The following is a 27,261-nucleotide window of genomic DNA, read 5'->3' on the forward strand; positions in this document are numbered from 1 at the left end:
TTATTAGAAGCTGTTATATACATAATTTTTTTTTTTTTCATTTCATTTTACAGTCATATTATTTGTTTCGTCAAACCATAGCAGATCGTGATAATACAGAATTTCAATCAGACAAAGGGTGAAAAGTAAGTAAGAAATGATTAAACAAAGGAAAGAAAACGTACAATTTAAGAATTTGTTCATGCTTAGCGTGCGTATATCGAGTTATGGATGCACGCGGGAAGTTTGGAGAGCACGAAAGATGCGTAAGAGTTGAACGAGGCGATAGCCGAGTGCAACTCTAGCTTCTTGAGTGCTCTCCAAACTTCCCAAGTGCATCCATAACTCGATATACGCACAGCTAAAAGCATGAGCAAATTCTTTTATGACAAAGCTGACAATAATGCTTGCTTTTTGATTAACTGACAAATTCTCGTAATGCTCGACACAATAACAAACGGTTCTATTGGCTGATTATGAACACGCCACAATCGTCTAGTTTGAATGAAAATATTCTTTCTGTAAAAGTGAGAAAGAAAATTTGCTTCTTTATTCGTTAACGATCAATGGAAACTAAGCCGAAACAAAGGTGAAAGGGTCTTAAAGTTCACCTAAAGTTAAAATCCTCCGTGACATGTTCGTGAGAAGTCGTGGAGTATGGTTTGGATTTGTTGAAAAGATGTTTACGTTTTGCTCAACGAAATCCAGAAAAGATGTTTTTAGCGAAGACGACTGTCATCCTTCTTTAAACTTATATCATTTAAGAACATTGGCTGGTCATTACGGCTTCTTGAGAAGACCTGGCAGCAGTTGCTTTTGTGAGTAATAAATTTATGTCTCCTTGTGTAATTTGTGTTGTTATTGCGAGAGAAATTTTCCTGCTTCAGTCGGATTGTCCGGAGATAACAAAGTGCATAACAAATTTAAAAACAACAATTAAAACGGAAATTTTGCCTTTAAATGTTGTTGATGACCAGTTGGTGTCTGTTCTGTTCCCAGTGAATGTCTTTCGGCCAAAATTTGCTGCAGCTGGTCTTCGACAAATTTGCAAAACGCGCAACTTGCGAGTTTTTTTATTCGGCTTTATTTTTGCTGCTTGTTGGATCAGGACCTAAAAGGTCAATGCCGATAGAAAAATTGGCAGTTCTTCGCTCGTTTCTTCCATATTTTAAACAGAAGGAAAAGTGCACTGCAGCTTAAAAGACGACAACTTTGCAGCCAGGTAAAAAAAATGCTTACGTCATGTTATTTACGCACGGGCGTGCGTAAATAAAGATTTTGTTCATAGCGTCTCAATAGGACTTATATAGGGCAAGCACGCGCGCTATGTTATAAACAAAATTAAAGCACTTAGATGTAAGTTAAATTACATTGTATATACTAAGAAGGAGAGGAGAGACGCACGTCCCCTTAAAGTTACGTATAACAAAAAACTTGTAATTTTTAAAAAAAAAAATTAATTATTCCTTGGTCAAATAACGATTAAGTTTTACTGTTTGACTCTTTAGGAGTTTTATTTGTTTTCGGCTTAAGGAAGTCCTGCCCGTTGTTCTAAGATTCAAATACTGGGTTCGATGGAAGATCATCGTAGCAGTCGGGAAAAAAACTGCATTTCTTGCAAATTTTCCTTGGCCACTAGTTTTTTGTTTGTTTCTTCCACTTTCTAGCTACTTTCTTGGCAGCATTATCTGCCCCTGAGTAAGCTATTGAGGAGCAATCTGCTTGTAGGATCTGTAGCTCCTTCTTGGTCTTTCCTGAAGGCAAAAACACAAATGAACTTTGCTGAAATTGATATATCAACCAATTTCAGTGATAACCGAAAGTTAACCCATTCGCCCCGTAACCGCCTGTTACCGCCTGTGCGGATCCACGTCCTTTCTACCCTTTGTGACGTCATCAGTTTTAACGGTCAAGGACAACTTTGTTCGCTAACTTGTGCAGAGTGAAGAGATCTTTCAAACCATACCAGAATGAGAACAATTCAGTCAAGGAAACCGGAGAAAGGGGCAAAAAACCATGTAACATTGACCTGAAAATCTCCATGAAAATCTTGTTCCATTGCCCACCTACCTTTCCTTTCACCTAATCCTAAGATCCTAAAAGCTTTCCTAAAAAGTATTCCCACCAAAATGAAGCCTACTAAATGCCCAGCAAGAGAAAAAAAAAATGAGGCAACAAAAGCGAAAAAAGAGGGGAGGAGAGAAAGCGAAAAGTAAAAGTCAAGACTGCTGTGTCACTTTTAAACCCAAAAACTGTCGAAATTTTGCTTTCTGCGCATGCCCGAACTTCGCAAGCTGATATTTTGCATCTGGATCAGAAGGCCGCGAAGTGTACGACCTGTAAAGCGGTTTGGGGTAAGTTTTAGCTCTTTATAGCACGACAGTGACCAGAAAACCACTCGACTAGCTTCAAAATGCGTTTTTCGGCAAAATCTCCAGGAGCGAATGGGTTAAGCAAAGTACCAAACTTTTTGAAAAAAGTCCACTTTTCAGGATAAAACAACCAAATCTGTCTATTTCATGTCAAATCAGGTGAAAAAGTTGGTAAAAGGCCATTTTTAGGTTTTTTGATGTTACGTAGTTTTTTCAACTGCCCTAATCTCAGATTTTTTAGCAGCGGTATCTACTCCTGAGTGTCTCAAGTGAATCCTTGATCTTAAAATAAAATCGCATATGAACCACCAATTTCATTGATCACCGTTATCTAAGTTTTTCTCATAGTAGTATTTATGTTCCAAATGCTAAGCAGTGATAAAATGTTGTTTTTGCACCAAAATGTTGCTGCTACACAGGTTGCACGTGTAGAGGTCATCAAGTTCAAATATCGCATGTGATAACGGAGGGCCAAATATCAGTCGACGCTAATTGCTGTCATTATTTCAAGGGAAACACCACAGAGTTGAATAATGAAGAAGATCCTTGCTTGTGAGAGACGTGGGTAAGAACTGCTCCGAGAAAGCGATGTAAGGGCAATGGCAATATTAACTGGAAGAGAAAGAATCCCTACAAAGAGATCAGAAACAGCAAGACTGCACAGCAAAATGCTAGAAGGGGTGCATAGGGAAGGATTTCTCCATACAGCGGCTAGTACTAAAACATTGCCAGTGATGCATATTGGTATTAGTAGAGCATTGAGGACACTATGCGTTATGATTACAGAGGTCTCAAAAGGTGAGGATTCTTCGTCACTCTCCAACCCACCAGGCATCATATCGACAGTAGAGTTTGCCATCTCAAATTTTTCAATTTTGTCCCCTGTTTCTCTTCAAAGAAAAACTGCATATTATTTTTTATACTCTTTCACCTGGCATCTTATTAAAATTACAACCATCTTGCCAGCATTTAATTCTTTAACTTATGTCTAATAGGGGTTTTCATTTAGGAGAAGTTATACTTGATCATCTTTTAAAATGGAATTAATGATGAATGGTACCAATTGAGTCCGTGCCCATTTTCTAATTTACCCCATTTCACCAATAGGTGTATACCCCACTTTGTCAAACTTGCAAATATATCATGCCTATCAAATCATTAATTACTTTAACCCAGTCACTTTGATTCCGTAAACAGAAAGGATGTAAAATAAAAAGAAAAGCTTCTTCTTTTCCCACTCCTATAATTTTCCCTTGCATTTCGACCATACTAGTGACAAAGAAGACCAGATCGACCAACAAGGAAGCAGGCCTGACACTGTGTAGAATAAATTAGTTTAGCAATGACATCAATTCAACGTAACCCAAATAACCCCACACAGCAGGAAAGTATTGGAAGACAGCTGCTTCAGTCATTCATCCCTGTTTATTTGGCCTTTTCTTTTCGTATTTTTTGGCTGGCAAGATAAAATTGTAAATCCTACTTTTACAAACAGCAAGTCCGGCCGTTCTTGACGTTGTATTTAGACCGATCTTGAATAGTTTCTTCACTGTTAGGTTTATATGTTTATATGTGAACGTTTTCTCTCTCTCTGTAAGACCTAAGTCGTGTTGTGCCTGCACCATATTTCTTGTTCATCCTTTTTTCTCTGCTGCATTGGCCTTTTTAAGAACTTGGGGTGGGATCAAACGTGAGGGGCAAACACACCATTTACATACAAATCTATTAAGGTCTTCACCCCATCAGTTGAAATGAGCATATTATACCAGAGCTCAACCTTTCATTCCTTACTTCAATATTATCATGGGGATTTGTAATATAGTTCTTAATTTTAGTGAGTCTGTGGATGAATTCCTATGGTGATACCATTCAATTTAAACCTCTTAAGCATTACTCTTACATGGTACTATATAAATTATTTAGTATGTAGTTCTAACTTTTGAGTCTGTGGATGAAATCCTATGGTGATACCATTCTAATGCCACCTCTTCAGCAGTACATGGTATCATTTGTTTGTCAGTATATTATGAAATTAAACGCGGGAAATTCATTAGATTTTTATGTTGGCCCTATTGGGGTGGATGAGTAAAGTTTGGCAGGTAAAAGTTACATAGTAAAAGGTTAATATGTATTTTATTCACTTTCTTCTTTTTAAGGTACTGCAACAGATGCAAGAAGCACAGACTAGCAGTGGAAAAGCTGGACATATGGAGTCTACCACCCATCTTAGTGAGGAACAGTACTGCTGAAAAAGCACACTGTAAAAATCATTCGAAAAAGCAGTTATCTTGAAATCAAACTTGTACAATCATAGACAAAAGTCCTTGGGACAGTGATGCAATATTCATATTTTTCTGTCATTCTGGGTTCCCTCATGAAACAGTTCTTCCTTTTCGAAATTTTCTTGCATTTCCCCCCCCCTTAACCCCATACAAAGTTGAGACTCGGAAAAAATTCTGGATGCACGTGTCCAATATCGTTGGTGGGGTGAGGGGAGAGGTTGGGCCGGTGTGAATTGGAAAACGCCCCAGAAATGCTAAAGTGTCCCAAGACTTTTGTCCATGAGTGTAGTTCTGTTTGGTTACAGTACAGTACCATACTGTACAATACACTGAGTTTTATTTCATAATGGGTCAAGAAATCTGGACTGTTATCCATGATTGTATTATTTTATAGTGTCAGTGGCAAAATTCAATATGTTACATACACCACGCCTCTTTGCACTCTGTTACCGTGTTGGCCTCCACACTTGCCTTCCTGCTAGCTTAAAAAGTGTGTCTTGTTTCAGTAATGGTATTTTTGACGGGGATTGGACATCATTCCATCACCAAACTCCCAACCTGGAGAGCCAGGTGTTGTAATAGTTTACGTTCACCTCACCACCAATGAAATTGCTACCAAGAAGTCTACCCGCCACCACATAATTGCTCTGCAATAATTGACACTGTTTACTTACTGGGATTGTCACTTCTTCCTCAAGCCCAAATGTAAGTCTATCGATTTTAATTGATACCTTGCGTTGAACTTCTCATCTTTAGGTTAATTTTTGTGAAGAATTGCGACTTTTTTTAATACCTTAATATGGCTCGAGGGTGCAATTTGTTTAAAATCCAACAGCCTTTCTTACGAAAGTTGGTTGATATTGTCACTTGAACCTTACCTCCTTAAATTTCATTGTCAATTTAAAGTGAAAGAATTCTTTTTAGAGAGGTGTCCTCATGGCGAATTAATTGGTGGAGAGATAGTTTGTTGGCTAGGTGACCGGGCTAGTACCATTGCAATTCGTCTGGTCTTTCACCCAAAACCTTCCCAGCACGGTTCTACTTACCACCCACCAGGAACCAAGGCCCCAGCTGGCATAGCTTTCAGGGTCATTAAGGTACCCAAAGCTCCCCTTCATGCATGTTAAGGTGCAACGCTTAGGGAGGATTTTATGCTATGTGCAAACGGACGCAACATTGGAGGCTAACAACTCCCAACATTGTTGAATGTTACATGTTGCGTCCGCTTGTACACCCTGTTGCATGTTGCAGGGAGTTGTTGCGCAAAGTTTGAAACAGGTCAAACCTTAAGTTATGTGCAAATGGACGCAACAACTCCCAACAATGTTCCGTCTGTTTGCAGGGGGCTTTACATTTAACACCGTTTCTATTCCACTGGCAGGTTATTCACGCGATTTCAGTTAGTTAACAACCACTGGGTGAAGTCAAATAAGATTGTTCAGTTTCCCATGGAAGGCTTTGATCCTTCAGCATTCCTGGCTAAGCCGTCCAGAAGTGGAACATCACGTGCTATTACGTCAGATGGCGGAGTTACCACAGTCAATGTCAAAAGCAGTGAGGAACTGCTGAACGAGGAGGAGACTGAGGAGAGGAAAGAAGCAACCACACAGCAGGGAAGTGAAGTGAGTAGAGACATTGCTCTCTCTGTCAGATGTGACAAAGTACTCTTAAGGGTAGTGTTGGGAATCAGCTGGGATCTTTCATAGTCGATCATCTGAAGTAACTGGATTAACCCAACCAATCAATCATGTATTATAATCAGAGAAATCTTTTTATCACAATTCCATTTATTTTTGATCCTTGCTGGCTTATAAGTGTTGGTGTGTTGGTGCCTACGAGGGATGTGCTATGCAATTTTTGACCTATACAAAAATGAGGTTTTTCTGTCCCCAACCCCCTGCCTTAATAAAGCTTTCTTAAAGACCTTTTGCCACTCCATCTATATGCTGATTACTCAGTATAGGAGATCTTGAGATGTTCTTGTTAGCCTGTATACACCACCAACCCCCCGCCTTCCCTCAAAACAATCAGGGAGAGAGTCCCCCTCTGATTTTTTTTAGGGAAGGGCGCGGCTGTACACTGGAAGTAAGGAGTACGTGATTTGTCCACTACTCTGCTTCTCCATTGGGTATTGTCATTTGATCTCAAAAGGAACAGCCAAACAACAAAGTGAACACGATCTATTTTGATGGACCCCTTAAAACTCTCACACAGCTGTGGTTAGTTTAGAGCCTCACTAATGTCAATATTTGTTTATGAAGGAGTCATCGTCCCAAAGTTCACCTGGAGAACTAAGTTCAAGTCAAGTTGAACTCAACCAAAACAGCAAGCCTCCCTCGCGCCATCCCTCATGTTTAAGTCTTAACTCGGTCAAGGTTCACCCGGAAGTGACGTAAGAGAACTCCTCACCTACCCCTGTAGAAAGACCAAGCACTTCGGACTTCATTTTGTCAGATTTTGCAGAATCGCAGGGTACTCAACGTGAAAATGTGCGTAAAGTGTTGGCGGCTTCGAGAAGTGAAGGCTCACAAAGTGAGGTACCAACGTACAGGATATACGCCATGTCGGTATGTCGAATGAAGCTCAAGCAAACTGTTAGTGATTCGCATTGTTCAAAACTCTCTTAGTATTTCTCTACTGACTCTGTTGGGTTTGTTTTAGTGTCACACAGGTGTTCTGGGCGGAGGTCATTACATTTCATATGCACACAACCCAAACAGCAAATGGTACTGTTATAATGACAGTAGCTGTAAGGTTAGTACTGGATCAACGTGTTTAATATGGCGGTCTTACTGTTTTAAGGGTTTCTCTATCAAGTGGTGGACCTTTGTTATATTTCTAGGTTTATTTTGGTTGGACTGTAAACCATTTTCACGTTGGCCGTATTTTATTACGACTAAAGCCTGGTGCAAACGGACGCAACATTGTTGACCAACAACTCCCAACAATGTTGGGAGTTGTTACTTCCGTTTGTACGTAGTTCAAAGTTTGGCCGGTTTCAAACTTTGCGCAACAACTCCCAACAACACGCCACAACATGCAACAGGGTGTGCAAACGGACGAAACATGTAACATCCATTTGCTCCGGGCTTTACATGTTGCGTCCGTTTGCACACCTCGTTGCATGTTGTTGAGTGTTGTTGGGAGTTGTTGCGCAAAAGTTTGAAACTAGTCAAACGTTTAGCAACGTTTAAACGGACGCAACAACTCCCAGCATTGCTGGCCTAACAATATTGGGAGTTGTTGCGTCTGTTTGCGCGTAGCTTAAGAAGGACACCTTCAAGACCGCCAGTAAGTCTCCGTCTATTTGCGTCTTATAGAGATTGAAATAAAGGTCGTGAAGATAGGCAGGGACCAACTCTAGGTGTCCGTTAAGAAGAATTGACTTAATTGCAACAGTTGTCGTGTATTATGGAGGTAACTAGGTTGATAATGTTTTCGTTTGCTTTTCTTGTTTCAGGAATGTGACAATACTAAGCTTCAAAAGGACTCGCCCTACATGTTATTCTATCAACAGGACGATCTGGAGGAAGGAATGTTTCTTCCCAACTTCAATGGTCAAACGCCTGACTCGGCCAGCGATGACGAAGAATATGAGAACGAAGTGCGTAGACTGTGCGTCGTTCAATTAAGGCCCTTGGAGCCGGGGACGGGGGAAGAATCTTATAATTTATGCACATTTTTTGTATTGAAATCTTCATTCAATGAATACCTACGCGAGCGTAAATTATCAGAAATGTTGTAAATATATCGACACGGAGAATTTTATTTTTAAATGCCTTTAATGCATATGATGAAATTATTGCAACAATGCGTACAGGGTGGCGCTTCCTGTACAAGTAAAATTTAGAGTTAAGAGATGAGAGACTGGCAAACAGGACCAAAATGCGACTGAGTAGGGAGAGGACGTGTTTGTCGCCTCAGCCTCCCCTCCCCCATTGTCTTTAGCCCTTTACCTTGGTCTTGCAGGGGGTACCCCATTTCGTACTCTCTCTGACAAGTATTTGTGTTCCGTGTGCTTTTTTGTCCCTCATTTTTGTGTAAACATTTTGTTGTTTATTGTCTTTATTCCTCATACTATGAAGATGATATTGTCCCTTTAAAGTACTTTAGTAATTTGTACTGTGAAAGATGAGGACTTCGCGCGCGAAGTTGCTGTACTTAAAAATATGCGAATCAGAATGGTGTCACGGTATTCTATGCGATCCAGGTACTTCTATTCTTGTTATTGTTGCTTGTTTTGATGTTTTTTCTTTTTGCGCAACAAAACGTTCTCTTATGAGCTGTCGTTTAAGAAGGTGCCTTTTTTTTTTGTCTCGGCAGCTCATTTGGGGAAAGTTTGCTGTGGGTCCCCCTCCTAACATTCTTATTTAATTATTCCATGTTTATTCCGGCGTGATAAAGCGATGACAATCTATGTCAATTGATAATAATCGATAGTAAAGTTTGTATTGAACTAGGGGCTCTGAATTAATTGTTGTCAGTGTTGTTAAAAACAAACGTTATAAATTGAGCGCCCTTTATTCAACATAAAAAAACTGACAACAATATACAATATTCCTAATTCAGCACGAAAGAAATGGAAAAATAATGCGAAAAATCCAAGTCGTGGATCGAAAACAGATTGAAAGAGAGTGTAAATTTATGTGGCCCGTGCTAGTCGGGCCGGTAGGAACGCCTGAAGTACCGTGAAAATTTCCGCGTTATTTTCAAGTGTACGCCACGCGCAAATTCTGCAGTTATTTCAGGCTCAGATTGTTAATAACCAACGACGTTATAGTGGAATTATTCCCTTCCCTTGTTTCACCACCGTGACATCGAGTCTCTAACTGCCTTGCAGAAAAAAAATTACATCTAGTGAAGCCAATTTCAAGATCCAGCCCTTAATAACACGTTCAGTCCATCCTTAAATGGTCTCCTCTTTTGAACCGCGAAGATTCGTCGCCTACATACTTACTCTCGACATTTTTTTTTGTATTCTTTGTACTGCTTGCAAGAACTTGTTTTACTTTGGGGGAGAATAGGAAGTGAATAAAGTTCACTTTAATATATCTTACTGGTACTTTGTATTTGTACCCATTTTGTGTGGCCTTTCTTGGTTAGAGTTTGTCAAGATTATTTGGTAGCGCCACGACGTTTACCCCTCACCTCATTTCTAAAGTTATAGCTTTGCGTTTGGGTGATGGGAGATGAAGAACCTTTTCCTCTATTCGAGTTTCTTGACTTTCAGTTATAAAAGTTACCAACCAGTTACATTTCTATTTGAACAGGAGAACGAGCAAGCAAGGATCAGTTTGTTTCCTAGTTCGTTTCGTCGAGGTCCTTGAATCCTCGCCTGTTGTGTAGAGCCCAAGTCTCTGGGCCATGCTTAAATTTATAGCCAATTTTATAATAGATCTTGTTATGGTTTTGGAAGCCTTCTTGATGGGAAGGCAACCGCGCGAGAAATTACAGTGTTTGTATGAGAATCTTATGTCGAAAAACGCCTGTTCTGAAAAAAAATTGAAGTGTAAACTTTTGTCTAATGCTTCATTCCAAACGATTCAACTGAAAAAAATTTGAGGGCGTTACATGCAGCTACATTCGCTAGAGCCTTTTCTAAAAATTTTCCAACATTTGTATGTAAAAATTTCTTCTTCCTGCCGACTAGACAAGGTCCATTGTGCAAGTAATTGTTTGTGTTTGCTGTTATGTTGTTCCCTCTTTATTAATTCTTTTTCTTTTGCATGATCTAAGTGTTGGTGACAACGATGAAAAGTCAAAAGAACTATTCCCGAGTACACGTAAAAAGTTGCACTTCAGCCCTCATTCGAGAAGCCCTGGGGACGAGCTCAGCTTCAGCTACTAAGAAAATTGTGGAAAATTTCACACTATTTGCGATCGAACAGAGGCACCCAACGACAATTTTCGGAAAAATATCTGTTCGGAAGACGATTTGAGACCTAGAATTTTCGGAACATTTGTTGTAAAATTACTTGCTTGCCTGCCTCTCCTAGGATTTTCGAACATCTAAAAAATGGTAAAATTGCCCATTTTCAACGGATTTTCACCCTTAAAAGGTCACCTAGAATTTTCGGGAGCCTTTTTTCTGGCTGAAATTTTCGAGCAGGTAAGTTTTGATCCCTATAGTTTTCGGATCACTAGACTTTCAGGTAGGAAATCCGAACAGATGAAAAATTTATATGGGATAAAAATATGCCCATATTCACCGTTTAAATACTAGAACACGTTTAACAATGCTATGTTTAAGTGGTTTTAAGCTATGTTCTCGAAGGGTACCCCTGATCGAAGAAGAAATTGCCGTACAAATGCCGAAAAACTCGGCTAAAAGCGCAAAAATACAACTCGACGAATGACAACTGCTATTTGAAGAATATGTAGTAGACTAATAATCCCTTAAATACAAGGTAAATCGACGTCTGAATAATTTCCATACATGCACATATAAAATTTATTATTCAGATGTATTGGGTCACTTTTCCTCTGTGAGGTTTAGCATAGACCATAAGAACTTATTTAGTTAACTGCTACGCCATTTCTTTTTCTTTGCCCCTCGTTTTATTATTTGTGAAAGGCGTTTCACTTAAATTTGAAAAATGAATTTTAGCTTGAACGTCTGGTTGGTTGGTAACATAACCCGTCGTTTTACCTAACTTTAAACTCACAGCCGGCTGTACTTGCTGAAATTTAAGTTGCACGCGACTTTGCCTTCATTAACAGCAGCTGTTATAATAATATTTAATAATTATTCGTCGGTCAAATAACTTTTAAGTTTTCTTGTTTGACTCTTTAGGAGTTTTATTTGTTTTCTTAAGGAAGTCCTGCCTGTTGGTCTAAGATTCAAATACCGCGTTCGATGGAAGATTCGAGAAGATCATCGTATAGGGGTCGGAAAAAACGCGGGGACGAAAACTGCATTTCTTGCAAATTTTCCTTGTCCACTAGTTTTTTGTTTGTTTCTTCCGCTTTCTAGCTACTTTCTTGGCGACATTATCTGCCGCGTGTGTAAGCTATACCCAACGACTGTAGTGTTTTCTATACTGTTCGGAGAAGCTAATAATTTCTAATAATTTCTAGGTGACCATTCCATTCATGTACAATTTTCGAAGTTTATCTAATAAATTCCCTACAATTTTTGAAGTTTCATTTTTTACATTTCATTGCCCAGGTTAGGATATTTTTCGTACAAAAGAAACCTAAAATTTTCGGATTCAAAATTGTGATGGAGAGAGGACAGGGGCACCCAATGGATCTGTTCCTCAAAATATCTGTTCTTCAGGCACATTTTTGCTGGCTGGGAGATGTGGAAGAAATAATAGTCCTTGGAAGGAAAGTGTTGCTGGGAAAAAGATAATTCAGGGTGTCAGAGGGGATTTGAAGTCTAGAATAGCTCCTACGGGTTGCTTGTATGGGTTACTTACCACTCAAGATCTGAATTGTGCCCTATGAAACTTCCCAGTAAGTCAGGTTGCAGGTTGTAAGGTTGCTGGCTGGGAACTCTTCCATCAGTCTTGCTGGGAGTGAGGAACAGATAATTTTTTTCCAGCAATCTCCCAAAATGCTTAAAATAGTCTCAGAAAACTTTATTCACGCTTTGTTGTTGTTTTTAGGTCTTTTTCTCGAAATTTCCCGTTGAGTGCCCCTGAGAGGAATCAAAAAAAATTTTCACTTTCGTAATGCGCTAAATTGCTTCTAAAATTTTCGGGGAAATAATACCGAAGCCCTTGCAATTTCGAAAAGACTTAAATTCCCCTAGAATGACCGAACAGATACAAATTTTATAGCGCCGTTTAGAACGCAGCAGGCGCTTGGAAGTAGTGGGCGAAAGAGAACGGGCGCGCGCGAGGGGGAGACGCGCCAGTTTTTTCTTGTGCCCACTAATTCCAAGCGCCTGCTACGCAGGCTATAAGAAGTACTCTGGATAGTCTAAAAAAGTGTTTTCAACACATTCGGTAGGTAAACCGTCCTTGGGTGCCCCTGAGGAATTCAGTGGAAGTTGGAGACCAGTTTACACCGCCGGAAAATGTAGCCTCAGCTCGTAGGAACTTAAGTTTTCTCCATCTGTTTTACATATTAAACATTTTACGTAGTTTCTTCAAAACTGCCTCGATCTCAGTTTTTTGGGCGGCAGTGTCTCAAGTGAATCCTTGATCTTAAAATAAAAACGCAAATGAACCACCAACTTCATTGATCACCGTTATTTAAGTTTTCCTCATCTGTTTTGCATAATATTTTTCGAAGTATCTTCAAGACTGCTCTCTGGATTTCCCGATTACGCCAAATATACAAGAATGGATTTATAGTGGAGTTCATGAACATAATAGTCTCGAAATACCAACTGATCATGATGTTCCAATGTTGTTCATCAGTCACCGTAATTAGGGCGGAGACAGCCCCTGGTATATAACAAAGAAGCATGCAAATGTAATATATAAATGTGTTTGCAGCCCGTTTCTTCGCTTGTATCTTGAGATTTTGTTCCGCGTTCATACTCTGTACGGCTTGCTGTTGGGCGTGAATCTGATGTTGATGGTGTCGAACGATTCGATAAATTGCATTGTAAGTAATTGAAGAAATGAAAAGACATAAGGCAGCAAAGACAACTACAACAAGAAGACTAGCATTTTTCTTCCAAATGCTAAGCAGTGATAAAATGACGTTTATCCACCAAAATGTTGCTGCTACACAGGTTGCACGTCTTGAGGTCATCACGTCCGGATATCGCATATGATATCGTAGGGCCAAATATCGATCCACGCTGATGGCTGTCATTGTTTCAAGGGAAACACAGCAGAGTTGAATAGTGAGGATGATCCTTGCTTGCAACAGACGTGAGTAAGAACTGCTTCCAGAAAGGATGAAGCGGGCGATGGCAATTCTAACTGGAAGAAGGAGAAACCCAACAAAAAGATCAGAAACAGCAAGACTGCACAGGAAAATGGTAGATGGAGTGTGTAGGGAAGGATTTCTCCATACGGCGGCTAGTACCAAAATATTGCCAGCGATGCATATTGGTATCAGTAGAGCATTGAGGACACTATTCGGTATGATTACAGAGGTCTCGAAAGGTGAGAATTCTTCATCACTGTCCAACCCGTCAAGCATCACATCCACAGTAGAGTTTGCCATCTTAAAATTTTCAATATTGTCAAATGTTTCTGTTCAAAGAGAAACTGCATATTATTTTTTATACTCTTTCACCTGGCTTCTTATTAAAATTACAGCCATCTTGCCAGCATTTAATTCTTTAACTTATGTCTAATAGGGCTTTTCATTTAGGAGAAGTTATACTTGATCATCTTTTAAAATGGAATTAATGGTGAATGGTACCAATTAAGTCAGCGCCCATTTTCTATTTCACCAGACAGGTGTGCACCACACTTGGTCAAACTTGCAAATATATTACGCTTATCAAGTAATTAATTGCTTTAACCCCATCACTTCGATTCCGTAAACAGAAAGGACATAAAATTAAAAGAAAAGCTTCTTCTTTTCCCACTCCTATAATTTTCCCCAAATACTAATAAATAATTTTAACCCAATTAACCCAACACAGCAGTTAAGCATTGGAAGACAGCTGCTTCAGTCATTCATCCTTATTTATTTGGCCTTTTCTTTTCGTATTTTTTGGCTGGCAAGATAAAATTGTAAATCCTACTTTTACAAACAGCAAGGCCGGCTATTCTTGACGTCGTTCTTATAGCGATCTTTAAAAGTTTCTTCGTCGTTAGGCTTATCTCAACCGTCAACCCAATTCGCAGAAAAAAAAAATGGCGGAGGAAAATTTAGGAAGGCTCCCACTTGATTTGAGACACCCTTGCTTGTGAGCCCCCCCTCCCCCACCCCCACCCCCATCACCCCATTATCTGCATTAGTATAAATAAGCGCCCAATCTCGTTCTCAAGGGAAAGGAAAAGAGCAATAGAGTGAGAGAGCCTGGGAACTTGGATGAAATGCTAAAATTCCCTGGGAAAAATTGCAGACAAATATATGGAAGATCTAAAGCAAGCGCCTGGAGAAAGTTAAGCACAGCTAAGTTCCGCGAAATTTGTTAGTAAAATCCTTTGCTGTGTAGCTTTAGTTTACAATTCATATTTTTTTCAGAACAGCCGTTTTACGGAAATTATCCTTCATTAGATTCTCATACAAACACTGCAATTTCTCACGCGGTTGCCTAACTCGTCAAGATGGCTTCCAAAACCATGACAAGGTCTATTTTACAACTAATTGCTTGTGTTTACTGTTACGTTGTTTTCTCTTTATTGATTCTTTTATTTTGCACGGTCTACATTGTTGGTGACAGAGATGGCCTGGCGCACGCTACTGGTGTACACGGGCAGCACTAAAACATGGAATCCGGAATCCGGAAACGGAAACGGAATCACGGAAACGGAAACGGAAACATAATACGGAATCAAATATCGATGATAGAAAATTAAAGAATTTCACAATACACAATCTAGTACAATCCAAAGAGAATTTGTCTTAGTTTTCTTGGCAGTTCCCTTAAATATATTCTTGTTATTGTGTCTTGATAAGGTTTGCCGTAGTGTGGGTTACTGCACTGCAAGGCCGATGAAAGTAATTTTACGAGTAATTTTTATTCACGAGTTCATGGGTTGAATAATACAGTTAAATATTACTTTTGTTGCTAATTGTCAAGAATAGTCGAAGTTAGCCTCAGACCACACCACGTGATTGTCCCCAAACTGAATACTCCACACATGACCGACCGGTGACGTGACCACAGTTCCGGTGTTGTAGCAATAAGTTCAACTTTTTCGCCAAGCTGAATACTGATGGAATACTGGTGTACCGGTAATTAAGTTTACGTGGACGTCCGTATTTTTGTTGAAGAGGCTTATTAAACATGGCGCATTATTTTGATGTAATTGGTTGCGGAATCAAGCAAATGCATGCACAATTCTCTCTTCTCTGTGGACTCCACAATGCCATGGTTCTCTTGAGTAAGTTGTCTTGATAAATAAAACTGAATACTGTTGAAGACAACCCAGAAAAGACACTGAGAAAAACTTGACGGCGACGCCTTTCAGTTATGTAAACGACGCCTCAGACGATTCAAACGAAGTCTGTCTCCATATAACTTACCTTTTTGTTAAGGCACTAGTTTTTGTCAGTCACGTTTTTCTCCTCGCTTTGCTGTCCCATGAGAATTTGCATTCATTGCCGACAGTGGTATCAAGCGTCTTTTCACCGGAATCGACTCCTCTAGTGACACAGCAGTCTCCTCTCCTGTACTCAGCTAATTTATTCATTTGTGCCTTTTTTTTTATCTGTTTATTTATTTCATTGTCATTGCTAATATTATTTTTTTTCAAATCGATCGCTTGGAACCTTCTTTCACAGATTCCGTATTCCGTTTCCGTTTCCGTGATTCCGTTTCCGTTTCCGGATTCCGGATTCCGGATTCCATGTTTTAGTGCTGCCGGTGTACACGGCTAAGAATCTCACATCTTTCGGCTCTTATGAACTTATTAAAACTCAGATCGCATCGATATTCGGCAAGAAGTTAAAGTTTATAAACAGCTTTTCATTTAATATTTTTTTTCTGACTGTAAGACCAAAATAAAATTGAAATATGAAAAGTATGGCTCAAAATGGGACCATTTTTTAACAGCTCGCGTAACCGTTTACAGTCTAACCACGCATATTGTGGGATTTCTCTGTTTCTGTTAACGGTACTTTGGAAAAATTTCTCCGAAGAGGTCAGTGACTTATGAGTACTAACTGTATTAAAAATTACCGAACATAATGGCAAAACAACAAAGTTTAGGGCGTTTTCAGAAAGATGTTCTGTCTACATACGATCTCTGTGCAGCGCGAACGTCAATTTAAAAGATTGCTTTTCATTGACTTTCTGTTGTTGTTAAGAAAAGAAATAATAATTTTTGGAATGCTCATAAGTTAAACCTTCCTTATAGACTAACTGTTAAGACTTCGGGAAACCCATTTTTACGCTAAGATCAAATATGTAAGGTTAGACAGCATTTTTTTAACGTGAAAATTCGTAAACCGTGCGTTGGACCGAAAATCAGATTCTAGAGTGTGCTTTGGCATAAAGATTTTGTGCCTAAAATGTGCCTAAGATGTGCATTTTAGTTTTGAGAAACGTGCCTAAGCCGTGCCTAAGTTGTGCCCAAACTGTGCTTAATCTGTGCACAAGTTGTGCCAAAATATTGAGTCACTCGGAAAATCGTGTCCAGCCTATCGCGCTCCACAGCGAACGAAAAGAGCGCACGGCAATTATGTCAGTTTTGAGGTTTACGAAGTCTAGAAACACGGTCTGACGACCTTTTTATCCCCTAATAAGAAATACCATGACTCAGAATACGGTTAGAGACAGCAGGGAAAGCCCCGACAAACAGGAAAATGGAATCTTAAACAGGTTAGCGTATTTTAATAAAGTAAGTGCTCAGCTCAATTACATTGTTGATATGTCTAATTTCATCGATGTTAAAAAATTTCCAAGTAGGTTTCTTCTCCCCTTCTTAACGGAGCGTTTAGTTGGAACGAAATATTTGTTTTTTTCAGGGGGGCAGATTTGCATTCAAAAAAAGAATTTACTTGTGATATGACTTATAAAATGAACACGAAAAAATTGATTGCACGCCGATGAGTTTTGAAGCAAAATAAATGGCACGTCTCATCGATTATTATACGATCAAAGCTTAATTTGCTAACAGAGCCAGAAAACAAAAACAAACAAGCAGCTTGAATTATTTTACTACTAAGTGTAAATCCTACTTTTTAGTTAGAGAAATATTTTTAAAAAGCAGCCGCACTTTGTATTTAAAAAACAACACGCGTTGGCATGAAGGTTTCAAATTACCACTTTGTACTTTTCATGTTATTATGCAAATTCAGGCCAATTTTACCACGATCGCAAAAAGTACTTTCTACGACTTTTATTGGCTATTTTTGTGCCTTACTTCTTTAGCTTTGTTTTTGTTATTATGGCTTCGACTTCCTTTCACGATTTCTTTTAGAAACGAAAGAAAGCGAGTCTATAAAATTGCATGGCAATTGAAAAGGTTCAGACCGCATATATCGCATGTGAATTTCCTCTTTATCCTCGGAGTAAACACGGACTGCCGAAGAATACTTCAATTTTCCAGACTTTCGGCGCGGCTCAAAACTTACACTTCCTATACTTCTAACTGTATCGTGTTTGATCTGAATTATTTTTGTAATTCGTACCAAGTTTGTTCTTTTTTGCAAGTCGGGTTACAACGATTTTCAAAAAAGTGCCCAGCGTTGAATATTTGTGCCTAAACCGTGCCTAAACCGTGCCAAAACTGTGCCCAAACTGTGCCTAAAATGTGCCTTAGCAATATTTAAAACGTGCCTTAACTGTGCCTAAAGTGTGCCTAATCTGTGCCTTTGCATGTTTTTTTCCCGTGCTTTGGCACAAAAACCGTGCCTTTTCTTGAGCGCGAATCGTGCATAAGGCACGGTGTTACGCTCGTGTACACCAGTAGCGTGCGCCAAACCAGATAAAATGTCAACATAATTATTACCGAGTGCAGGCAAATTTTTTTCTTCAACCCTCATCACAGGTAGCCCAAGCTCGAAATATGAGCATCGGCGAGCATCGGCATTGTTGCGCAACATTCAAAATATAAGGATTTGTATGGGAAAAAAACCTATCGTTTCTGTAACCGACGAAAATTAAAGGATTTCAATAAAAAACAGCTTACCTCGCTTAAAATGTGTGTTACGTCTCTCCTGTGTGGTCCACGGGCCGATTTATGGCCGTTTTATGGGTTTTTATGTAAACAGTTTTCTCTCTATATAAAGGTTTACCTTTGTAGGTTACAGAAACGATAGGTTTTTTTCCCATAGAAATCCTTATATTTTGAATGTTACGCAACAATGCTGATGCTCGCCGATGCTCATATTTCGAGCCTTGGCTACTTGTGCCCCCATTCGCCGAGAAGCCCTAGGGACGAGCTCAGCCCCAGGTAGTAAAAAAATGGCGGAAAATTTCACACTATTTGCCATCGAAGAAGAAATTCCCGTACAAGTGCCTAAAAACATAGGTAGAAGAGCAAAAATACAACTCGACGAATCACAACTGCTATTTGAAGAATATCTGGCAGACTAATCATGCCTTAAATACAAGGTAAATCGACGTCTAAATAAGTTTCATACAGACTGACATATAATTCAGATAGGTCTCTTTTAGCATAGACCATGAGAAGTTGTTTAGTTAATTGCTACCTTTTCTATTTCTTTACCCCTCGTTTAATTGTTTTTGAAATGTGTTGCACTTTAATTTTAAAAATGAATTTTAGCGGCTTGAACTTATGGTTTGTTAACCTAACGCGTCGTTATATCTAACTTAACTCACAGCTGTACCTGCTGAACTTTGCCGTCATTATTAGAAGCTGTTATAGACATATTTATTAATTTTTTCATTTCATTTCACAGTCATATTATTTGTTTCGCCAAACCATAGCAGGTCGTGATAATACAGAATTTCAATTAGATATAGGGTGAAAAGTAAGTATGAATTGATTTAACAAACGAAAGAAAACGTACAATACAAAATTAAAGCACTTACATGTAAGTTAAAATACATTGTATATACTAAGAAGGAGACGAGAGACGCACGTCTCCTTAAAGTTACGTATAACAAAAAAATTGTAATTTCTAATAAAAAAATTAATTATTCCTCGGTCAAATAACGTTTAAGTTTTACTGTTTGACTCTTTAGGAGTTTTATTTGTTTTCTTAAGGAAGTCCTGCCTATTGTTCTAAGATTCAAATACTGGGTTCGATGGAAGTTCAACGTAGCAGTCGGGAAAAAAGCAGGGACCGAAAACTGCATTTCTTGCAAATTTTCCTTGGCCACTAGTTTTTTGTTTGTTTCTTCCACTTTCTAGCTACTTTCTTGGCAGCATTATCTGCCCCTGAGTAAGCTATTGAGGAGCAATCTGCTCGTAGGATCTGTAGCTCTTCTTGGTCTTTCCTGAAGGCAAAAACGTAAATGAACTTCGCTGAAATTGATGTATCGACCAATTTCAGTGATAACCGAAACTTAAGATTTCTCCATCTGTTTTACATAACATCTTACGTAGTTTCTTCAACTGCCTCGATCTCGGATTTTTTAACGGCAGTATCTGCCCCTGAGTGTCTCAAGTGTATCCTTGATCTTAAAATAAAATCGCAAATGAACCACCAATTTCATTGATCACCGTTATCTAAGTTTTCCTCAACTGCTTTACATAACCTTTTTCGCACTATCTTCGAAACTGCTTCCCGGATTTCCCGATTACGCCAAAAATACAAGAATGGATTTATAGCGGAGTTCATGAATGTAATAGTGTCGGTAAAATACCATCTGTTGTTCCAATGTTCTTTATAAGTCACCCAAATTAGGGCGGAGACAGCCGCTGGAAAATAACAAAGAAGCATACAAATGTAATATATAAATGTGTTTAGAGCACGTTTCTTCGCTTGTACCTTGAGATTTTGTTCCGCGTTCATACTTTGTACGGCTTGCTGTTGGGCATGAATCTGATGTTGATGGTGTCAAATGATTCGATAAATTGCACTGTAAGTTATTGAAGAAATGAAAAGACATAAGGCAACAAAGACAACTGCAACAAGAAGAATAGTATTTTTCTTCCAAATGCTAATCAGTGATAAAATGACGTTTTTACACCAAAATGTTGCTGCTACGTACGTTGCACGTTTAGAGGTCATCAAATTTGGATATCGCATGTGATATCGTAGGGCCAAATATCGATCCACGCTAATGGCTGTCATTGTTTCAAGGGAAACACCGCAGAGTTGAATATTGAGGAAGATCCTTGCTTGTGACAGACATGAGAGATAACCGTCACGAGAAAGCGGTATAAGGGCGATGGCAATGTTAACTGGAAGAACAAGAAACCGAACGAAAAGATCAGAAACAGCAAGACTGCACAGCAAAATGGTAGACGGAGTGTGTAGGGATGGATTTCTCCATATGGCGGCTAGTACCAAAACATTGCCAGCGATGCATATTGGTATCAGTAGAGCATTGAGGACACTATTCAGTATGATTACAGGGGTTTCGAAAGGTGAGGATTCTTCGTCACTCTCCAACCCACCAGACATGATATCAACAGTAGAGTTTGCCATCTCAAATTTTTCAATTTTGTCCCCTGTTTCTCTTCAAAAAGAAACTGCATATTATTTTTTATACTCTTTCACCTGGCATCTTATTAAAATTACAACCACCTTACCAGTATTTAATTCTTTAACTTATGTCTAATAGGGCTTTTTATTTAGGAGAAGTTATACTTGATCATCTTTTAAAATGGAATTAATGATGAACGGTACCAATTAAGTCAGTGCCCATTTTCTAATTGACCCCATTTCACCAGATAGGTGTGAACCCCACTTTGCCAAACTTGCAAATATATTACGCCGATCAAATAAAGCTAAATAATAAATTGCTTTATTCCCGTCACTTCGATTCCGTAAACAGAAAGGACATAAAATTAAAAGAAAAGCTTCTTCTTTTCCCACTCCTATAATTCTCCCCTGCATTTCGACCATACTAGTGACAAAGAAGACCAGAGCGACCAACAAGGAAGCAGGCCTGACACTATGTGGAATAAATTAGTTTAGCAATGACATCAATTCAACATAACCCAAATAACCCCACACAGCAGGAAAGTATTGGAAGACAGCTGCTTCAGTCATTCATCCCTGTTTATTTGGCCTTTTCTTTTCGTATTTTTTGGGTGGCAAGATAAAATTGTAAATCCTACTTTTACAAACAGCAAGTCCGGCTGTTCTTGACGTTGTACTTATACCGATCTTGAATAGTTTCTTCACTGTTAGGTTTATATGTTTATATGTGAACGTTTTCTCTCTCTCTGTAAGACCTGAGTCGTGGCGTGCCTGCACCATATTTCTTGTTCATCCTTTTTTCTCTGCTGCATTGGCCTTTTTAAGAACTTGGGGTGGGATCAAGCGTGAGGGGCAAACACACCATTTACATACAAATTTATTAAGGTCTTGACCCCATCAGTTGAAATGAGCATATTATACCAGAGCTCAACCTTTCATTCCTTACGTAAATATCATCGTGGGGATTTGTAATATAGTTCTTAATTTTAGTGAGTCTGTGAAAGAAATCCTTTGGTCATACCATTCAATTTAAACCTCTTAAGCATTACTTTTATTATAGTACTATATATTTAGTATGTAGTCCTTACTTTTGAGTATCTGGATGAAATCCTATGGTGATGCCATTCAAATGAAACCTCTTCCGCAGTACGTGGTATCATTTGTTTTTCAGTATATTTTAAAATTAAACGTGGGAAATTCATTAGATTTTTATGTTGGGCCTATTGGGGTGGATGAGTAAAATTTGGCAGGTAAAAGTTATGTTGTAAAAGGTTGATATTTATTTTATTCACTTTCTTCTTTCTAAGGTACTGCAACAGATGCAAGAAGCACAGACTAGCAGTGAAAAAGCTGGACATATGGAGTCTACCACCCATCTTAGTGAGGAACAGTACTGCTGATAAAGCACACTGTAAAAATCATTCGAAAAAGCAGTTATCTTGAAATCAAACCTGTACAATCATAGAAAAAAGTCCTTGGGACAGTGATGCAATATTCATATTTTTCTGTCATTCTGGTTTCCCTCATGAAACAGTGCTTCCTTTTCGAAATTTTCTTGCATTTCTCCCCCCCCCCCCCCCCCTGCCCCCCTTTAACCCCATACAAAGTTTAGACTCAGAAAAAATTTTGGATGCACATGTCCAACATTGTTTTGTGGGGTGAGGGGAGAGGTTGGGCCTGTGTGAATTGGAAAACGCCCCAGAAATGCAAAAGTGTCCCAAGACTTTTGTCCATGAGTGTAGTTCTGTTTGGTTACAGTACAGTACCATACTGTACAATACACTGAGTTTCATTTCATAATGGGTCAAGAAATCTGGACTGTTATCCATGATTGTATTATTTTATAGTGTCAGTGGCAAAATTCAATATGTTACATACACCACACCTCTTTGCACTCTGTTACCGTGTTGGCCTCCACACTTGCCTTCCTGCTAGCTTAAAAAGTGTGTCTGGTTTCAGTAATGGTATTTTTGACGGGGATGGGACATCATTCCATCACCAAACCCCTAACCTGGAGAGCCAGGTGTTGTAATACTTTACGTTCACCTCGCCACCAATGAAATTGTTACCAAGAAGTCTACTCGCCACCACATAACAACTCTGCAATAATTTACACTGTTTACTTACTGGGATTGTCACTTCTTCCTCAAGCCCAAATATAAGTCTATCAATTTTAATTGATACCTTGCGTCGAACTTCTCATCTTCAGTTTAATTTTTTGTGAAGAATTGCAACTTTTTTTAATACCTTAATACGGCTTATTTGCATCGCTCGAAAGGTGAGATTTGTTTAAAATCCAACAGCCTTTCTAATGAAAGTTGGTTAATATTGTCACTTGAACCGTACCTCCTTAAATTTCATTGTAAAATTATTAAAAGTGAAAGAATTCTTTTTAGAGACCTCGTCCTCGTGGCGAGATAGTTTGGTGGTAGGTGACCAGACTAGTACCATTGCAATTCGTCTGGTCTTTCACCCAAAACCTTCCCAGCACGGTTATACCTACCACCCACCAGGAACCAAGGCCCCAGCTGGCATAGCTTTCAGGGTCATCAAGGTACACAAACCTCCCCTCCATGCATGTTAAGGTGCAACGCTTAGGGAGGGTTTTATGCTATGTGCAAAACGGACGCAACAGTGGTGGCCAACAACTCCCAACACTGTTGGATGTTACATCTTGCACCTGTTTGCACACCCTGTTGCATGTTGTTGGGAGTTGTTGCGCAAAGTTTGAAACCGGTCAAACCTTAAGCTATGTGCAAATGGACGCAACAACTCCCAACAATGTTCTGTCTGTTTGCACGGGGCTTTACATTTAACACCGTTTCTATTCCACTGGCAGGTTATTCACTTGAAGCGATTTCAGTTAGTTAACAACCACTGGGTGAAGTCAAATAAGACTGTTCAGTTTCCCATGGAGGGCTTTGATCCTTCAGCATTCCTGGCTAAGCCGTCCAGTCAATGTCAGAAGCAGTGAGGAACTGGTGAACGAGGAGGAGACTGAGGAGAGGAAAGAAGCAACCACACAGTAGGGGAGTGAAGTGAGTAGAGACATTGCTCTGTCTGTCTGATGTGATAAAGTACTCTTAAGGGTAGTGTTGGGAATCAGCTGGGATCTTTCGTGATCAATCATCTGAAATAATCGGATTAACCCAACCAATTGATCATGGATTATAATCAGAGAAATCTCTTTATAACAATTCCATTTATTTTTTATCCTTACTGGCTTATAAGTGTTTGTGTGTTGGTGCCTATGAGGGATGTGCTATGCAATTTTTGACCTTCACAAAAATGTGGTTTTTCTGTCCCCAACCCCCTGCCTTAATAAAGCTTTCTTAAAGACCTTTTGCCACTCCATCTATATGCTGATTACTCAGTATAGGAGATCTTGAGATGTTCTTGTTAGCCTGTATACACCACCAACCCCCCGCCTTCCCTCAAAACAATCAGGGAGAGAGTCCCCCTCTGATTTTTTTTAGGGAAAGGCGCGGCTGTACATTGGCCATGCCTTGTTGGAAGTAAGGAGTACGTGATGTGTCCACTACTCTGATTCTCCATTGGGTATTGTCATGTGATCTCAAAAGGAACAGCCAAACAACAAAGTGAATACGGTCTACTTTGATGGACCCCTTAAAACTCATTCTCACACAGCTGTGGTTATTTTAGAGCCTCACTAATGTAATTTATGTTTTATGCAGGAGTCATCGTCCCAAAGTTCAGCTGGAGAACTAAGTTCAAGTCAAGTTGAACTCAACCAAAACAGCAAGCCTTCCTCGCGCCATTCCTCGTGTTTAAGCCTTAACTCGGCCAAGGTTCACCCGGAAGTGACGTCAGAGAACTCTGCACCTACCCCTGTAGAAAGACCAAGCACTTCGGACTTCATTGTGTCAGATTCTGCGGAATCGCAGGGTACTCAACGTGAAAATGTGCGTAAACTGTTGGCAGCTTCGAGAAGTGAAGGCTCACAAAGTGAGATACCAACGTACAGGATATACACCATGTCGGTATGTCGAATGAAGCTCAAGTAAACTGTTAGTGCTTCGTATTGTTCAAAACTCTCTTAGTATTTCTTACTGACTCTTTTGGATTTGTTTTAGTGTCACACAGGTGTTCTGGGCGGAGGTCATTACATTTCATATGCACACAACCCAAACAGCAAATGGTACTGTTATAATGACAGTAGCTGTAAGGTTAGTACTGGATCAACGTGTTTAATATAGCGGTCATACTGTTTTAAGGGTTTCTATCAAGTGGTGAACCTTTGTTAAGTGGTCAACTGACTATTTCTAGGTTTATTTTGGTTTGACTGTGAACCATTTTCACGTTGGCCTTACTTTACTACGACTAAAGCCTGGTGCAAACGGACGCAATATTGTTGGCCAATAACTCTCAACGTTGTTGGGAGTCGTTGCGTCCGTTTGCACGTAGCTAAAAGTTTGACCGGTTTCAAACTTTGCGCAACAACTCCCAACAACACGCCACAACATTCAACAGGGTGTGCAAACGGACGGAACATGTAACATCCATTTGCTCCGGGCTTTACATGTTGCGTCCGTTTGCACACCCCGTTGCATGTTGTTGAATGTAGTTGGGAGTTGTTGCGCAAAAGTTTGAAACTAGTCAAACGTTTAGTTACGTTTAAACCGACGCAACAACTCCCAATATTGTTGGGCGAATAATATTGGGAGTTATTGCGTCCGTTTGCGCGTACCTTTAGAAGGACACCTTTGAAACCGACAATAAGTATATCCGTGTATGTGCGTCTTATAGAGATTGAAATAAAGGTAGTGAAGATAGGCAGGAACCAACTCTACGTGTCCGTTAAGAAAGAGTTGACTTTATTACAACAGTTGTGGTGTATTATGGAGGTAACTAGTATAGGTTGATAATGTTTTCGTTTGCTTCTCTTGTTTCAGGAATGTGACAATACTAAGCTTCAAAAGGACTCGCCCTACATGTTATTCTATCAACAGGACGATCTGGAGGAAGGAATGTTTCTTCCCAACTTCAATGGTCAAACGCCTGACTCGGCCAGCGATGACGAAGAATATGAGAACGAAGTGCGTAGACTGTGCGTCGTTCAATGAAGATCTTTGGAGCCGGGGACGGGGGAAGAATCTTATAATTTATACACATTTTTTGTATTGAAATCTTCATTCAATGAATACTTACGCGAGCGTAAATTATCAGAAATGTTGTAAATATATCGACACGGAGAATTTTATTTTTAAATGCCTTTAATGCAGATGATGAAATTATTGCAGCAGTACATACAGGGTCGTGCTTCTTGTACAAGTAAAATTTAGAGTTAAGAGATGAGAGACATGGCAAACGGGACCAAAATGCGACTGAGTAGGGAGAGGACGTGTTTGTCGCCTCAGCCTCCCCTCCCCCATTGTCTTTAGCCCTTTACCTTGGTCTTGCAAGGGGGTACCCCATTTCGTACTCTCTCTGACAAGTATTTGTGTTCCGTGTGCTTTCTGTCCGTCATTTTTGTAAAACATTTTGTTGTTTATTGTCTTTATTCTTCATACTATGAAGTAGATGTGGCCCCTTTAAAGTACTTTAGACTTTAGTAATTTGTAATGTGAAAGATGAGGACTTCGCGCGCGAAGTTGCTGTACTTGAAAATATGCGAATCAGAATGGTGTCACGTTATTCTATGCGATCCAGGTACTTCTATTCTTGTTATCGTTGCTTCTTTTGATGTTTTTTCTTTTTGCGAAACGAAACGTTCACTTATGAGCTGTCGTTTAAGAAGGTGCCTTTTTTTTTTTTTGTTTCGGCAGCTAATTTTGGGGAAAGTTTTCTGCGGGTCCCCCTCCTAACGTTCGTATTTAATTATTCCATGTTTATTCCGGCGTGATAAAGCGATGACAATCTATGTTAATCGATAATAATCGATAGTGAAGTTTGTGTTGAACTAGGGGCTCTGAATTACTGTAATTATTGTCAATGTTGTTAAAAACTTAATAAATTGAGCGCCCCTTATTTAACACCAAAAACTGACAACAATATACAATATTCCTAATTCAGCACGAAAGAGTTAGAAAGATAATGCGAAAACTCCAAGTCGTCGATGGAAAACACATTGAAAGAGAGTGTAAATTTATGTCGCCCGTGCTAGCCGGGCCTGGAGGAACGCCTGAAGTACCGTGAAAATTTCCGCGTTATTTTCAAGTGTAGGCCACGCGTAAATTTTTGAGTTATTTCAGGCTGAGATTGTTAAGATTATCGAAGTAGTAACCAACGACGTTATAGTGGAATTATTCCCTTCCCTTATTTCACCACCGTGACATCAAGTCTGTAACTGCCTTGCAGAAAAAAAATTACATCTAGTGAAGCCAATTTCAAGATCCAGCCCTTAATAACACGTTCAGTCCATCCTTAAATGGTCTCCTCTTTTGAACCGCGAAGATTCGTCGCCTACATACTTACTCTTGACATTTTTTTGTATTCTTTGTACTGACTGAAAGAACTTGTTT

At 39.4% G+C, this 27,261-nt stretch overlaps 1 protein-coding gene across 2 annotated transcripts in view; it reads left to right on the forward strand.

Moving 5' to 3' along the window:
* Window positions 1-4,793: 4,793 nt before the first annotated feature.
* The window catches only part of LOC140951523 (ubiquitin carboxyl-terminal hydrolase 32-like), a 22,513-nt gene continuing 45 nt past the window's right edge, over window positions 4,794-27,261 (forward strand). Inside the window, exons 1-5 of one of the 2 annotated variants that reach the window (XM_073400785.1) lie at window positions 4,794-5,338; window positions 6,015-6,255; window positions 24,475-24,780; window positions 24,874-24,966; window positions 25,693-27,261. The exon at window positions 25,693-27,261 is cut by the window's right edge and continues 45 nt beyond it. In XM_073400785.1, the coding sequence (XP_073256886.1) occupies window positions 5,337-5,338; window positions 6,015-6,255; window positions 24,475-24,780; window positions 24,874-24,966; window positions 25,693-25,863 (813 nt within the window). In that variant the 5' untranslated portion in view covers window positions 4,794-5,336 and the 3' untranslated portion in view covers window positions 25,864-27,261. Of the gene's footprint in view, window positions 5,339-6,014; window positions 6,256-24,474; window positions 24,781-24,873; window positions 24,967-25,692 lie in introns of those variants that run through there. The other variant, XM_073400786.1, reaches the window with a different exon arrangement.

Source organism: Porites lutea, chromosome 11 (assembly GCF_958299795.1).
Source record: "Porites lutea chromosome 11, jaPorLute2.1, whole genome shotgun sequence".
NCBI classification, from domain to species: Eukaryota; Metazoa; Cnidaria; class Anthozoa; order Scleractinia; family Poritidae; genus Porites; species Porites lutea.